Source organism: Chiloscyllium punctatum, chromosome 2, assembly GCF_047496795.1.
Source record: "Chiloscyllium punctatum isolate Juve2018m chromosome 2, sChiPun1.3, whole genome shotgun sequence".
NCBI classification, from domain to species: domain Eukaryota; kingdom Metazoa; phylum Chordata; class Chondrichthyes; order Orectolobiformes; family Hemiscylliidae; genus Chiloscyllium; species Chiloscyllium punctatum.
Genome location: NC_092740.1, coordinates 142822437 through 142839605, shown reverse-complemented (window position 1 = coordinate 142839605; position 17169 = coordinate 142822437). Strand labels below are relative to the sequence as shown.

The following is a 17169-nucleotide window of genomic DNA, read 5'->3' as shown; positions in this document are numbered from 1 at the left end:
GATTTGCACCGTCCTGATTAAGCGAGTGTGTAGAGTTGCACCGTCCTGTTGATGCAAGTACAGTATGGCCCGTTCCTGTTTAACCGAGTGTGTAGTGTTGCACCGTCCTGATTAACCAAGTGTGTCGTGTTGCACCCTCCCTGTTTAAGCGAGTGTGCAGAGTTGCACCTTCCTGATTAAGCGAGTGTAGAGTTGCACCGTCCTGTTGATGCGAGTACAGTATGGCCCGTTCCTGCTTATGCGAGTGTGTAGAGTTGCACCGTCCTGTTTAAGTGAGACTGTAGAGTTGCACTGTCCTCTCTGGGGTGTGGAAGTGTAGCGGTGGGGTATTGGGGGGGGCGGGTCTGTCTGTCTAACAGCTGTGCCGGGCGGCGTGCTGACGTCACGGGCCTGCAGGGACGGACGCCGCGCTCCCGCCGCTGGAGTTTGCGGCTGAAAGTTTGTCGCGGCCGCTCGATGTGAAGGAATGTGAGGCGGCGAGAGCAGCAGAAGGAGAGGCACTGGGCCTTGAGCCTGTCGGTGAGTGGACGGGACGGGGTTGGGGGAGGCTGACGAATGGACAGCGGGATTTCCCCCGGCTCTGGGTGGGGGTGAAGGAGGGGGGCTGGTTTGGGGGGGGAGGGGGGAGGTGCGGCTGAAAGGCGCTGTCCAAGGCTGATCGCCGAGCAGGCCCGATCGGGACCCGGGCAACGGAGGCTTCCGCCCACCACCGGGAACTCTCTGCACCGACTGGGAGAAGACAGCCCCCCCCCCACCCCCCACTCATGGCCGGGCCTCTCCTCCTCGGGGTATTCGGGAAGGGAGGGGGGGTCCGCCCCAACTCTCCCTCAACCCGCAGCAAGATCCCGCCCGCTCTCCCTCCCTCCGCGTCTGGACAGCGAGCGGTTCTGGAATCAACATGTCGGGGCCTCGGGCAAGGGAGGTGAAGGCACGGCGATTCCGTCACTGCCCCCCCCCCCCCCCAACCCGACCGGCAATGTGGAACCCCACCGTGACCCCCAATCTCTAACCCCCCCACCCCCACCGTGACCCCCAATCTCTAACCCCCCCACCCCCACCGTGACCCCCAATCTCTAACCCACCCCCACCGTAACCCCCAATCTCTAACCCCCCCACCCCCACCGTGACCCCCAATCTCTAACCCCCCCACCCCCACCGTGACCCCCAATCTCTAACACCCCCACCCCACCACCACTGTGACCCCCAATCTCTAACCCCCCCACCCCCACCGTGACCCCCAATCTCTAACCCCCCCACCCCCACCGTGACCCCCAATCTCTAACCCCCCCACCCCCACTGTGACCCCCAATCTCTAACCCCCCCCACCCCCACCGTGACCCCCAATCTCTAACCCCCCCACCCCCACCGTGACCCCCAATCTCTAACCCACCCCCACCGTGACCCCCAATCTCTAACCCACCCCCACCGTGACCCCCAATCTCTAACCCCCCCACCCCCACCGTGACCCCCAATCTCTAACCCCCCCACCCCCACCGTGACCCCCAATCTCTAACCCCCCACCCCACCGTGACCCCCAATCTCTAACCCCCCACCCCACCGTGACCCCCAATCTCTAATCCCCCACCCCCACCGTGACCCCCAATCTCTAACCCCCTCATCCCCACCGTGACCCCCAATCTCTAACCCCTCACCCCACCCCCACCGTGACCCCCAATCTCTAACCCCCCACCCCCACCGTGACCCCCAATCTCTAACCCTCACCCCCACCGTAACCCCCAATCTCTAACCCCCTCACCCCCACCGTGACCCCCAATCTCTAACCCACCCCCACCGTGACCCCCAATCTCTTAACCCCTCCCCACCCCCACCGTGACCCCCAATCTCTAACCCCTCACCCCCACCGTGACCCCCAATCTCTAACCCCTCCCCACTCCCACCGTGACCCCCAATCTCTAACCCCCCACTCCCACCGTGACCCCCAATCTCTAACCCCTCCCCACCCCCACCGTGACCCCCAATCTCTATCCCCCCACTCCCACCGTGACCCCCAATCTCTAACTCACCCCACCGTGACCCCCAATCTCTAACCCCCCACCCCCACCGTGGCCCCCAATCTCTAACCCCCCACCCCCACCCCCACCGTGGCCCCCAATCTCTAACCCCCTCACCCCCACCGTGACCCCCAATCTCAAACCCCCTCACCCCCACCGTGACCCCCCATCTCTAACCCCCCACCCCTGCTGTGACCCCCATCTCTAACTCTCCTCTCCCACCATGACCCCCCATCTCTGACCCCCCATCTCTGACCCCCCATCTCTGACCCCCCATCTCTGACCCCCCATCTCTGACCCCCCATCTCTGACCCCCCATCTCTGACCCCCCATCTCTGACCCCCCCCATCGTGACCCCCAATCTCTAACCCCCACTGTGACCCCCCCATTTCTAACCCCCCAGCCCCACCATGGACCCCATCTCTAACCCCTAACCCCCCACCATGACCCCAATCGCTAACCCCCCACCCCCGCCGTGACCCCCAATCTCTAACCCCCCACCCCCGCCGTGACCCCCAATCTCTAACCCCCCACCCCCGCCGTGACCCCCAATCTCTAACCCCCCACCCCCACCGTGACCCCCAATCTCTAACCCCCCACCCCCACCATGACACCCAATCTCTTACCCCCACCCACCCCCAATCTGTGACCCCCAATCTCTGACCTCCCATCTCTGACCCCCCCACTGTGACCCCAATCTCTAAACCACCCTCCCCCCCCCACCGTGACCCCCAATATCTAGTCCCCCGCCATGACCCCCCAACTCTACCCCCCTCTGTGACCCCCAATCTCTAACCCCTCCACGTGAACCCCAATCTCTAACCCCCCCACGTGACCCCGATCTCTAACCCACACCGTGACCGCAATGTCTATACCCTCCCCACGTGACCTCAAATCTCTAAATCCCCTGCCGTGACCCCCAATCTCTAACTCCCCCCACCGTGAGCCCAATCTCTCAGCCTCCCCATGTGACCCCCAATCTCTAACCCTTCCCCCACCGTGACCCTCAAACTCTAAACCTCCCCCACCGTGCCCCCCATCTCTAACCCCCCACCGTGACCCCAATTTCTAACCACCCCATCATAACCCCCCCACACCAATCTCTAAACCCCCCCCACCGTGACCCCCAATCTCTAAAACCCTCCCACCGTGACACATAATCTCTAACCACCCCGTCATAACCCCCAATCCCTACTCCTAATCTCTAACCCCCATCACCGTGACCCCCAATCTCTAACCCCCTCCCACCGTGACCCCCAATCTCTAATCCTCCCCACCGTGACCCCAATCTCTAACCCTCCCCACCGTGACCCCCCAATCTCTAACCCCCCACCGTGACCCCAATTTCTAACCACCCCATCATAACCCCCAATCCCTAACCTCCCCCCACTGTGACTCCCAATCTCTAACCTCCACCACCGTGACCCCAAACTCTGACCGCCGCTACCGTGACCCCCAATCTCTAACCCCCACCACCACAACCCCCAATGTCTAAACCCCCAATCTCTTAAAAAGCCCCCCTACAGTGACCCCATTCTCTGCCCCCCTACAGTGACCCCCAATCTCTACCCCCCCACTGTGACCCCAATCTCAAAAAACCCCACCGTGACCCTCAATCTCTAACCCCCCCCCCCACCGTGACCCCCCAATCTCTAATCCCCCCCCACCATGACCCCCAATCTCTAACCTCCCCCCACCGTGACCCCCCAATCTCTACCCCCCCATGACCCCAATTTCTAACCACCCAGTCATAACCCCCAATCTCTAACCCCCCTCCCCACCAACCTCGCCCCCTTTTGACCCTCCTTGACTCCCATCCGCTCACTCATTCTGGCCTTCTTTCCCCTCCCAGCTTTCTCCTTCTCCAACGACCTTCCACTCACTCCTCTGCCCCCTCTGCTCACACACTTCCAACCATCTTCACCTCTTCAACCGTCTTTTTGGAACCCTGACCTAGCTGGCCAAAACCCCTTCTACCCCAAAACTCATTTGCCTTCTGCCTTGCCCCTCACCAAGTAGTACTCCCAGACTACATTCGTCCCTTCCCTTGACTCTTACCTATCAATTATCCCCATTCGCCCCATTGCTCCCCTGTCCTCCATCCCCCTCTCATCTTATCTGTGCCCTTCACCCTCCCAACCTCACCTACCTCTCCTGTCTCCTCCTCTAACCCTTGCTTCCCATCTTTTTCCACTCTTCTGCTCCTCCTCCCTTCCTGTCTCTTTCCTCTCCTCTGCTCCCCCTCCCTTCCCCCTACCTCTCCCCTCTGTACCACTCCCTCATTCCTCAGCTCCACATGCAACCATTTACCCCTGGTGTGCCCTGCTAATCCATCCCATCCCCAAAACTCTACACATTGCATCATGTCCCACTCCCTTCACACCATGTCCCATCCTTCCCCTTCTCCGGGCTGAGCACTCTCTGCCTCTTGTCTACTCCATCGCTCCCAGCCACTCAAGCCTGCCTCCCACCCCTTTTCCCAATGTCTTCCCCCGACCCACCCCATTCCCTGCCCCCTCTCTTTCATTCCACCTCCCCATGCTACTTGTCTCTCCTTCCATGGCCCCATTTTCTCTCCTTTGTAATAAGCTGAAGCAGTTAGGTATTTGTCATTGACTCAGTAAATGTAGTTGACCTTCATCAATTTCTTGTTACAAAATTGAATTGTCACGGCAAAATATTAAAACCTCATTCTTGTCAGATGTTAATTGTTGAAGCTGATTTATTCAAAATTCATTTTATAATTGTGTACACAGAAATTGAAGATGGCTGCGCAAGTGCTCGAGCAATCTGGTGGGACCAGTATGTTTTCTCGCTCCACTGTTGGAATTTCTTCAGATGAGGAAATATGTGGCCTTAATTATCTTTCCAAGAATGACTTGACAGCAGCACCACAGCTGGTTATGTTGGCAAATGTTGCATTAACTGGTGACTTAAGCTGCTATGACTACCATGGCGAGGTTAGACAGATGGCAGAATTGAAAACGGTAAACAGCAATTTATCTGACAATGAGGATGATTTGAGAACTGATGTCAATGATGCTTTGCAATCTGAAAGTCTAAGAGCAGAAGATCAAGCCCTGCCAAGTGTTGGAACAAAGGACAATTCTGAGAGTTTTTCTCGAGATACTGGTGACTCAGGTACAGATTCAACAGAAATTGTAAATCAGGAGAACTTGGCTGACAAGAGAAAAAAACCAAAACCATTTCGCTGTCGCCCGTGCCAGTATGAAGCTGAGTCCAAGGTGGAGTTTGTGCATCACATCAAAGTACATAGTGCCAAAAAGTTTATTGTTGAGGAAAATGCAGAAAAGCAAACAAAATCCAAAGTTCCAGATCCTCTTCCTGAAGAAACTGATATTTCTAAAGGTCCCATTCGTTGTGATAGGTGTGGGTATAATACAAACCGATATGATCATTATTTGGCACATCTAAAACATCATGACAAGGTTGGGGAGAACGAGAAAGTTTATAAATGTACCATCTGCACATACACTACGGTCAGTGAATATCACTGGAGAAAGCATTTGCGGAACCACTTTCCTCGGAAGATTTATACTTGTTCACAGTGCTCTTATTTCTCAGACAGAAAGAATAATTATGTGCAACATATGCGAACGCACACAGGTATGGTTTGTTAGTACATTATTGGATTTTCAGAACGATAATTTGTATTTAAATAACCCTTATGGCATCCTGTTGAATCAATTAGTTCTGTTTCAAATCTGAAAATCACATGACACCATTTAAGAGTCCAACAGGTTTATTTGAAAATGCAAGCTTTTGGAGCACTGTTTCTTCATCAGGTCTCAGTTACTGTGTAGGTTGTGCACTTGTAAGTCCAAAAATCTTAACAAATGAGATGAATGATTTGTTTTTGAAAGTGATTGATAGAGGGATGTTGTGTTGCTAGGAGAACTGCATACTTTTCAATTAGCGCCAAGAATCTTTTACATCAGGAGTTGGGACATGGGTTTAACGTCTCATTCAAAGGTCTGCATCATTGACAGGACTTAAGAATGAACTGAAGTTTCAGTTTAGATTATGTGCACAAGTCCTTGACTGATACTTGACATGAGTGTTCCTCAATGAGTCGGGCTGATTCGGTGGATTAAATTGCAACAACATTTTCCTGACAAAATTTAGTATGTGTGGATACAAAAATGGATTTGGAGTACATTGCCACTTTTTGTGTTGCAACAGCAACATAGCTACTTGTTTAAAATCTTAAATATGACTATACACAGCATACTTCACATTAATGATGCAGAATAACTTCAGTATATAAGTTTCTTTGAAATCTTTATCAAGCTCTTACATAAGTTACAGAAGAAATTGAGGAATATAAAAGTAAGAAAAATCTGTTGTATGCACTTCAGAATATCTCAAAGTGGTTTATGGTTAATCACTTTTAAAGTGTAGATGTTGTTAGATATGAAATACACCATGCAGTTTGAACACAGCAAGTTGATAGAAACAACTTGAGAAAAGTGACAAAATAATCTGATTAAAGGTGTTGGTTGAGGGAAAATATTGGGAAGTAATAACATCTCTGGTTAGGTTGATTTAAAGAAATAGGTTAAATTTTTAAAAAAATCAAGAAGTATAAATCATTTTGGGATATTTTGTATTCACCTGCAAGGGTTTATGAGACCTTGTTTCTTTTTAAAGTCATTGCCATTGATTTGATGACATTTTTGAAATGTGACTGGAATACATTTTGTTTTGTCTTAAAGATAACAATAAAAAGTCTTCTGGATTGATATTTCTACAGCCTGTTAAAAATTGTTGCCTTGATGTTAGTGCTAAATGGAATGAAATTAAATTTTTGCATGTTGGAGGGCTCTTCAAATCTGTGGCGGCACGGTGGCTCAGTGGTTAGTACTGCTGCCTCACAGCACCAAGGACCCAGGTTCAAGTAGAGTTTGCACATTCTCCCCATGTCTGCATGGGTTTCCTCTGTTTTCCTCCCACAGTCCAAAGATATGCAGCTCGGGTGAATTGATCATTCTAAATTGCCCGTAGTGTTAGGTGCATTAGTCAGAGAGAAATGGGTCTGGGTGGGTTACTCTCCGGAGGGTTGGTGTGGACTTCTTGGGCCGAAGGACCTGTATCCACACTGTAGGGAATCTAATCTAATCTGCATACAAGTATGAGTAAATTGAATGGTGACCACTGTGTATATTGATGAAGTAATGCACATAGCTGGATAATGAATGTTGTAGTCTTACTTTTCAAGAGCAATCTTGCCAATGGTTTTTTCTGTTAGTGATGTCGGTTCCAGTGATTTATCGTTTCATAAAAAGTAATATGACTCATAACCTTCTGTGGATCAGAACGTTAACTCAGCAAGTGAAATTATGCATAGTTGAAGTAGTTTTCCACACTTCTGCATGACAGCTAGAACATAAAATGTAAAACATTACAGCGCAGTACAGACCCTTAGGCACTTGGTCTTGCTTCGACTTGTGGAACCAATCTGAAGCCCATCTAACCTACACAATTCCATCCTCGTCCATATGCCTAGCCAATGACCATTGAAATGCCCTTAAAATTGGCAAACCTACTGCTGTTGCAGGCAGTGCATTCCATGCCCCTACTACTCTGAGTAAAGAAACTACCTCCAACATCTGTCCTATATCTATCACCCTTCAATTTAAAGCTGTGTCCCCTCATGCTAGCCATCACCATTAGAGGAAAAAAAGAGTCTCACTGTCCAACCTATCTAACCCTGTGATTATCTTATATGTCACCTCTCAACCTTCTCTCTAACTAAAACAGCCTCAGGTCCCTCAGCCTTTCCTCGTAAGAACTTTCCTTTATACCAGGCAACATCCTAGTAAATCTCCTCTGAATCCTTTCCAAAGCTTCCACATCCTTCCTATAATGCGATGACCAGAACTGTATGCAATACTCCAATGTGGATGTACCAGAGTATTGTACAGCAGCAGCATGATTCCATGGTTCTGAAACTCAATCCCTCTACCAATAAAAGCTTACACACCGTATACCTTCTTAACAATCCTATCAACCTGGGTGGCAACCTTTCAAGGATCTATGCACCTGGACACCGAGATCTCTCTGCTCATCTGCACTACCACGAATCTTACTATTAGCCCAGTACTCTGCATTCTTGTTACTCCTTCCAAAGTGAGTCATACTTTTCCACATTTAATTCTGTTTGCCACCTCTCAGCCCTGCCCTGCAGCTTATCTATGTCTCTGTAACCTACAACATCCTTCGTCAATATCCACAACCCTACCGACCTTAGTGTCATCCACAAATTTACTAACCCAGCCTTCTATACCCTCATCCAGAGCATTTATAAAAATGACAAACCACAGTGGACCTAAAATAGTTTATTGCGGTACCCCACTAGTAACTGAACTCCAGGATGAATATTTCCAATCAACCACAGACTCTGTCTTTCAGCTCGCCAATCTCTGATCCAAACCACTAAATCACCCTCAGTCCCATGTCTCTATATTTTATGCAGTAGCCTACCGTGGGGAACCTTATCGAAATCCATATACATCACATCAGCCGCTTTACCCTCATCCACCTGTTTGGTCACCTTCTCAAAGAACTCAATAACAACAGAGTGTTACAAGGGGACATAAATTTAAGGTGAAGGGTGGAAGGTATAGGGGAGATGTCAGGGGTGGGTTCTTTACCCAGAGAGTGGTGGGGGCTTGGAATGCGCTGCCCGTGGGAGTGGTAGAGTCAGAATCATTGGCGACCTTTAAGCGGCATTTGGATAGGTACATGGATGGGTGCTTAATCTAGGTTAGAAGTTCGGCACAACATCGTGGGCCGAAGGGCCTGTTCTGTGCTGTATTGTTCTATGTTCTATGTTTGTGAGGCATGACCTACCCATCACAAAACCATGTTGACCATCCCTAATCAATATATTCCTTTCAAGATGATTATAAATCCTATCTCTTATAACCTTTTCCAAAACTTTACACACAGCCAAAGTAAGGCTCAACAGTCTATTATTATCAGGGTTGTCTCTACTCCCCTTCTTGAACAATGGAACAACATTTGCTATTCTCCAGTCTTTTGGTACTATTCCTGTAGACGAAGACTACATCAAGATCAAAGCCAAAGGCTCGGCAGTCTCCTCCCTGGCCTCCCAGAGAATCCTAGGATAAATCCCATCCTGCCCAGGGGATTTATCTATTTTTACACTTTCCAGAATTGCTAAAACCTCCTCCTTATGCACCTGAACCTCATCTAGTCTAGTAGCCTGTCTCTCAGTATTCTCCTCGACCACATTGTCTTTTTCTAGTGTGAATACTGACAAAAAGTATTCATTTAGCACTTTCCCTATGTCCTCTGATTCCACACACAACTTTCCACTACTATGATTGATTGGCCCTAATCTTACTCTAGTCATTCTTTTATTCCTGATATATTGATAGAAAGCCTTAGGGTTTTCCTTGATCCTATCCGTCAATGACTTCTCATGTTCCCTCCTGGCTCTTCTTCGCTCTCTCGCTAGGTCTTTCCTGGCTAACTTGTAACTCTCAAGAATCCTATCTGAGCCTTCATGTCTCATCCTAATATAAGCCGCCTTCTTCCTCTTGACGAGAGATTCAACTTCCTTAGTAAACCATGCCTCCTGCGCTCAACAACTTCCTCCCTGCCTGACTGGTACATACTTATCAAGCACCCACAGTAACTGGTGCTTGAATAAGTTCCATATTTCAATTGTACCCATGCCCTGTAGTTTCCTTCTCCATCCTATGGATCCTAAATCTTGCCTAATTGCATCATCATTGCCTTTCCCCCAGCTATAACTTTTGCCCTGCAGTATATACCTATTCCTTTCTATCACTAAAGTAAACATAACTGAGTTGTGGTCACTATCATCAAAGTGCTCACCTACCTCCAAATCTAATATTTGGCCAGGTTCATTATCTGGTACCAAATCTAATGTGGCCTCTCCCCTTGTTTGCCTGTCTACATACTGTGTCAGGAAACCCTCCTGCACACATTGGACAAAAACTGACCCATCTAAAGTACTTGAACTATAGTATTCCAAGTTCATATTCGGAAAGGTAAAGTCCCCCATAACAACTACCCTGTCAATCCCGCTCCCATCGAGGATCGTCTTTGCTATCCGATCCTCTACATCTGTGGAACTATTTGGAGGCCTATAGAAAACTCCCAACAGGGTAACCTCTCCTTTCCTGTTTCTAATCTCAGCCCATGCTACCTGAGTTGATGAGTCTTCAAACGTCCTTTCTGCAACATTAATACTGTCCTTGACTAACAGTGCCATACCACCTTTTTCTTTGTTCTTACTGAAACATGTAAATCCTGGAACCTACAATAACCATTCCTGTCCCTGCTCTCCCCTGTATTAGTGGCCACAACATCAAAATCCCAGGTACCAACCCATGCTGCAAGTTCACCCACCTTATTCCGGATGCTCCTGACGTTGAAGTTGACACACTTCAAACCAACTTCTTGCTTGCCAGTGTCTTCTTGTGATCTTGAAATCTTAATTCTGACTTCACTACTGTCAACCTCCCGCATACTCAGATTACAATTTCGGTTCCCATCCCCCTGTTGAATTAGTTTAAACCCACCTGAGGAGCATTATCAAACCCCCACCCCCCCAGGATATTGGTACCCCCTCTGGTTTAGGTGAAGACCATCCTGTTTGTAGAGTCCCACCTACCCCAAGAGGAGCCCCAATTATCCATGAATCTGAAGCCATCCCTCCTACACCATCCCTGTAGCCATGTGTTCAATTCCTCTCTCTCCCTATTCCTTGCCTTTGTTCTACCTGTAAGCTTCCTCCCTAGCTCCCTGAATCTCTGCCTTAAATCTCCATCTCTCTTCCTACCTATGTCGTTGGTGCCTATGTGGACCACAACTTGGGGCTGCTACCCCTCCCCCTCAAGAATCCTGAAAACACAATCAGAGATATCACGAACCCTGGCACCTGGGAGGCATCATACCAACCATGAGTCTCTCTTGTTCCCACAGAACCTCCTATCTGTCTCCCAAATTTTGGAGTCCCCAATGATTAATGTTCTGCTCCTCTTCCATGTTCCCTTCTGAGCAACTGGGACAGACTCCGTGCCAGAGACCTGTACTCCATGGATTACCCCCTGGTAAGTAGTCCCCCCAGCATTATCCAAAACTGTATACTTGTTGAGGGGGACAGCTACAGGGGACCCCTGCACTACCCATCCACCTTCTTCTTTTATCTGAGGTGTGACTACCTCCCTGTAACTCCTCTGAATAACCCACTCTGCCTGCCAAATGATCCAAAGTTATTCAGCTCCAGCTCCAGTTCCCTAACGCGATTTTTGAGGAGCTGGAGTTGTGTGCACTTCCCACAGATGCAGTCAGCAGGGATACTACTGGTGACCCTTACCTCCCACATTCTGCAGGAGGAACATTCAACTACCCTAACATCCATTCCCACTATTCTAAATTCCCAATGAGACTACTGAAAAATGAAAAAAAAAGAAACCAGTCACCTTCCCAATTGGAACACCAAACCTTTTTTTTTGGTTAGAGGAGGCAGACAGGTGGGAGACAGTACCCGAATAGTATTTTGGGTAAAACAACCACCCAAGTATAAAGTCTCACTTACCCAGCTACACTGCACTTTGCTCTAAATATTTTCTCATGACCCAGTGAAATCAGGCAACATTCAAAATATATTTTTAAACACCTACTTGAAATATTTATTCTTAATACGAGTGATGCATTTTGTTTTTATTTATTAACAGATGATTAATGACCTGGGCTAACCAATCAGAAATTGTTAATGTAATTATTATGCTCATTGCATCCAAACAGAGCCAATTTATTTTATTGCACGACAATCCCTTTCACTAAAGACAATATAATACAACCCAGATTTGAGCGAAGTACAAGAATAGCAGCAAATTGTATTTCATAGTGCTTTAAACATAGATTAAGTATCTGGCGCACTTCTCACTAAGAAAATGAAAAATGAGACACATCAGTTGTTGAAAGGTGATGACCAAATGTTTGGTCGAATAGTTAGATTGAGTAGAAATAATATAAATGCTGTTGAAGAAGTGAAGGAATATATGGCAAAGATACCCAAAGCAAAAAGAATATTTGAATTGGTGCAGTCATAGGGAGAGAGGGGCCCCCAAAGTGCTCATAAGAGAATGCCAAGGTTTTAACTCAGTGACAATGAAGGAATAGTGATAGAGTTCCAAGACAGGACATTGGTTAGACCACTGTTGGAATATTGCATGCAATTCTGGTCTCCTTCCTATCGGAGAGATGTTGTAAAACTTGAAGGATTCAGAAAAGATTTACAAGGATGTTGCGAGGGTTGGAGGATCTGAGCTACAGGGAGAGGCTGAACAGGCTGGGGCTGTTTTCCCTGAAGTGTCAAAAGGCTGAGGGGTGACCTTATAGAGGTTTACAAAATTATGAGGGGCATGGATAGGATAAATAGACCAACACCTGGGAATGCAGAACTAGAGGGCATAGATTTAGGGTGAGAGGGGAAAGATATAAAAGAGATGTAAGGGGCAACTTTTTCACGCAGAGGGTGGTACGTGTATGGAATGAGCTGCCAGAGGATGTGGTGGAGGCTGGTACAATTGCAACATTTAAGAGGCATTTGGATGGGTATATGAATAGGAAGGATTTGGAGGGATATGGGCTGGGCGCTGGCAGGTGGGACTAGATTGGCTTGGGATAGCTGGTCGGCATGGATGGGTTGGACCGAAGGGTCTGTTTCCATGCTGTACATCTCTGACATGATATTGTGTGACTGGGAAGTAAACTTGCAAGTGGCAGGAGTGTTCCCATTCATCTGCCATTGTTTAGCTGCTGAGGTCACAGACTTGCAAGATGCTGTTCAAGGAGCCTTCGTGAAGTGCTACAGTGAATCCTGTAGATGGCACAAATTGCTGCCACTGTAGCTAGTTGGTGGAGGGAGTGAATATTGAAGGTGTGGATGTGGTGTCAATCAAGCTCCTTGGTCCTGGATGGTATCAAGGTTGTTAAGTATGTTGGAGCTGCAATCATCCAAGCAAGTGGATGGTATTCCATTACATTCCTAACATGGGCTTTGTACATGATGGGCAGACTTTGGGAAAACAGGAGTTGAGTTACTCGTCAAAAAATTGCCAGCATCTGAACTACCTTTATGGGTACTGTGGTAATGCCATCATTGAATGTCAAAGGGCACGATTAAATAGTTAGATGCGCTCATGTTGAAGATGATCATCACCTGATAGTCGCACAGAGTGAATGTTGGTTGCCAGTTGTGTGCCCAAACCAGAGTGTTGTCCCGCATATGGGCAGGCTGCTTCAGTATCTGAGGAGTCACAAATGGTTCTTGATATTGTGTAGTCATCAATGAACATCCCCATTTCTGACTTTATGGTGGAAAGAAGGACACTGTTAAAGAAACTGAAGATGGTGAGGTCTAGGAGACCACCCTGAAGAATTATTTTGTTATTCACTTAGGGTGAATTATTCAAGCTCCATTCCAGACAGTTCTGACATATGGAGACTGGAATATGCTTTAAATGCTATATTGACGTCCAACAGGATACTCTGACCAAGAAATTTCTGGCTCATTAGTAATGTTCCAGTTCCGAATTAGAAGGATTTTAAGATCAGTCAACTTCAGTGAGTGCAGACTGAAGTGTGTTACAGATTAATTAGGGAGTGAGTTGTTGTGGCATCACACTTTTTGATATGCATGTTGTAGTCTCTACCTATGGATAGTAATGTTAGAGATTTCATTTTTTTTTCCATCATATGGCTAAAATTGAATTTCTCCACTCTTAGAATTCCTAATGTGTGGAAACAAACCATTTGGCCCAACAAGTCCACACCGACCCTCTGAAGAGTAACCCACCCAAACCTCTTACATTTACCCTGATTAATGCACCTATCCTCCACATTCTGAACATTACAGGCATAGCATGGCCACTTCACCTAACCGGCACATCTTTGGGCTGTGGGAGGAAACTGGAGTACCCGAGGGAAAGCCACGCACACACTGGGAGAAAGCGCAAACTCCACACAGTCGCCAAAGGCTAGAATCGAACTTGGGTGCCTGGCGCTGTGAGGCAGCAGTGCTAACCCTTAGCTATCATATATTTTGGAAGGTGTTACACGTTGATGGTTTATCTGTTTGGCTGTATTATGACTGCATTTTCCTTTGCTCTCAAGTTAGGATGCCACCACTGTGTCGCACAGTGCCAGTCCTGCAGACTAGAGACCCAACTCTGAGTACTACATTGATGTATGTCTGGGTTACTTACCTGAATGTCCACCAAGTGACAGTTTTGTGCAATTCATATATTCCACTTGTGCGAAGTATAAGGGGGAGAAAAACTGATTGGATTTCCTTTGGTATGTGTGCAGTTGAATGCAAAGATGATGAAACTTGAGACTCTGAAAACTCAAGCAAGGCAAATCCCTTGTGTCAGCATCAAGTTGAGACCTGTAAAAGGATTTGGGTATTTAGTTCCTTAGTTGTGATTGAATGAGATCAGTTCTACTGATGTCTTGAAGTGAGTACTAGAATGCTTACCTTTGTTCAATTTCCAGTTTTCCCTTTCAGTCAAAGGCCAGAAAACAGTTCAAAAGAATATTGTAGGAGATACTCCAATAATATTGCATTAAAACAGAAATTCCTTTGTTAAAAGGTCAATATGCTGAAAGTGACTAATTGAGAATCAGAATTATTAAAACAAAATGTTTCACTTCAGAGTGCCTTTGCCTTTGATGTGCTAAACTCACAAAATGCTAGTTGTAGGAGAACACAGTTGGGCTGAAATTGGTAGCAGATCTTTCTTTAACTTAGAGCTATGAGATGAGAAAAGCATTGATCAAAATCTTGATCATTTGTTTCATACCTTCACAGGGAACAGCATGGTGGCTCAGTGGTTAGCACTGCTGCCTCACAGCACCAGGCACTTAGATTTGATTCCAGCCTCCTGTGACTGTGCAGACTCCACACAGACATTCTCCCCATGTGAGCGTGGCTTTCCTCCGGGTGCTCTGGTTTCCTCCCACAGTCCAAAGATATGCCAGTTAGGTGATTTGGCCATGCTAAATTGTCCATAGTGTTCAAGGACATGTAGGTTAAGTGCATTAATCGGGGTAAATGTAGAGTAATAGGGTAGGGGAATGGGTCTGGGTGGGTTACTCTTTGGAGAGTCCGTGTGGACTTGTTGGACCAAATGGCCTGTTTCCACACTCTAAGGATTCTATGAGTCTATGATCTCAATCAGTGTTTTACATTGAGGGAATAGTAGCATCACAGTTATGTTATTCCGCTAGCAGTTCAAAGGCCTTGACTTCTGCTTCTGCTATGACAGCTGGTCATTGAAATGTGATTAAACAAGAATGGAATAAAAGGTTAGTCTTTATGGTGATCATAAATTTGTTTGTATTTAAAATGTGGCTGGTTCATTAACTATCTTTAGAATCAAAGGGGTTCTAACAAAGAAGAATGCCATTTGGCCTGTCATATTTGGTGCTACTTTCTGAAAGAGAAAATTGCTCAGTGCCATTTTTTTCTTCCCCGACAGCCCTGCATTTTTAAAAATGTTTAGGTAATGATCCAATTCCTTTTTTTTGCAAGATGCAAATGGATCACCCTATAACACATTCTTATGAGATTGATTCTAGATTCTAGTCTTACACTGCCAAAAAAAGCCTCATATTTCTGCTTTTGCCAATTATCTTAAATTTAGTGTCCTCTAGTTCTTGATCCTTCTACCCCTGGTAACAGTTTCCCTTGGTCTGCACTGAGGTCCTGACTATTTATTTTTGACGAAGCTACAATGAGGCCTAGAAAAATGAAATCCAAACTGAGCTCCAGTAAGCAGGCTACCACCTAGTTGGTGAAGCTTTTAATAATATCGTCTAGTTAGGTTATGGTGTTTAAATCCCTGAAATTGTGAGTTGAACCCACACAGTGCTTAACTTAGAATTGGGAGGATATGAGCACTGAGCATCCAGAGCACTGAAATGTCCATTAAACATACTGAACTAATTCGCCATCAGAAAATTGTTGCTCTTGCGATGACATCAGGGATTTTCGGTTTAAAGGTATTTGATTATGGGAAGTTGTTGAAGAAGCAAGAAATCTGCCATCTTTATCTCGTCTAGACAAGCAGGAGGCAGGAAGAACACAGCAAGCCAGGCAGCATCTGGAGATGGAGAAGTTGACATTTCGGGTGCAATCCATCTTCGGTCCTGCTTGTCTACCTTGGATTCCAGCATCTGCAATTTTTTTGTCTCTAATCTTTATCTCATCTGACTTGCACGTGATTCAAGATCCACAATAATATGGTTGACTTTTAACTCTTTTCTGAAATGACCTTAGAAGTTGATTGTAGAAAATCACCAATGACAAAGTCAAATAAAAATATACTTAGCAGATCCTAGACTAATAAATTGGGCATTGGAAATACTAATTTAGTCAATCCTGAATGTCTTTTTCAGTAGTAACTGGATCTTAGGCCAAATTGGGAAATCTGTCTTTGTGAATTAATCATACTTTCAGATTCATGCCTTCTTGCCAAGGCCAGTGTTTCAGATTGCCCTATTACCATATCTTGTGTGTCATTTTCTGCTGTCTCTATAGTCCTCAATATTAAGAACAGAACAGAATTATAGACCAGTAAGCCTAATATCAGTAGTAGACAAAATGCTAGAGTCCGTTATAAACGTTTGGATAACAACACTGGAAAGCATTAACAGGATTGGACAAAGCTAGCATGGTTTATGAAAAGCGATTCATACTTAACAAATCTGCGTATGTTACGTAACTAGCAGAATAGATGAGGGAGAAATAGTAGATGTGGTGCATTTAGAATTTTAGAAGGCTTTTGATATGAGGTCAGTATTCAAAAATAAAACTTGTGGAATGTGGTTAATGCATTAGTTGATAGACAAAGACCTGTGGGAATTACTTTTTCTTTTCAAGTTGGCAAACAGTGAAAAGTGTAGAACTGCAAGGATCAGTTTTTGAGCCTCAGCTATTCATGATAAATAAAAGTAACTGGGATGAGGGAACCAGTTCAATATTTTCAGATTTGGTGATGACGCAAAACTGAGTGGGATTGAGAGTTAGGATGCAAGCAGGCTTTAAGATGATTTAGACAAGTTGAGCGGC

At 46.5% G+C, this 17169-nt stretch overlaps 1 protein-coding gene across 2 annotated transcripts in view; it reads left to right on the top strand.

The window, feature by feature from the left end:
- Positions 1–386: 386 nt before the first annotated feature.
- rest (RE1-silencing transcription factor) overlaps positions 387–17169 on the top strand; it is a 35331-nt gene continuing 18548 nt past the window's right edge. The window contains exons 1-2 of one of the 2 annotated variants that reach the window (XM_072589167.1): positions 387–519; positions 4769–5639. In XM_072589167.1, coding sequence (XP_072445268.1) covers positions 4778–5639 — 862 coding nt within the window. In that variant the 5' untranslated portion in view covers positions 387–519; positions 4769–4777. Of the gene's footprint in view, positions 520–786; positions 923–4768; positions 5640–17169 lie in introns of those variants that run through there. The other variant, XM_072589166.1, reaches the window with a different exon arrangement.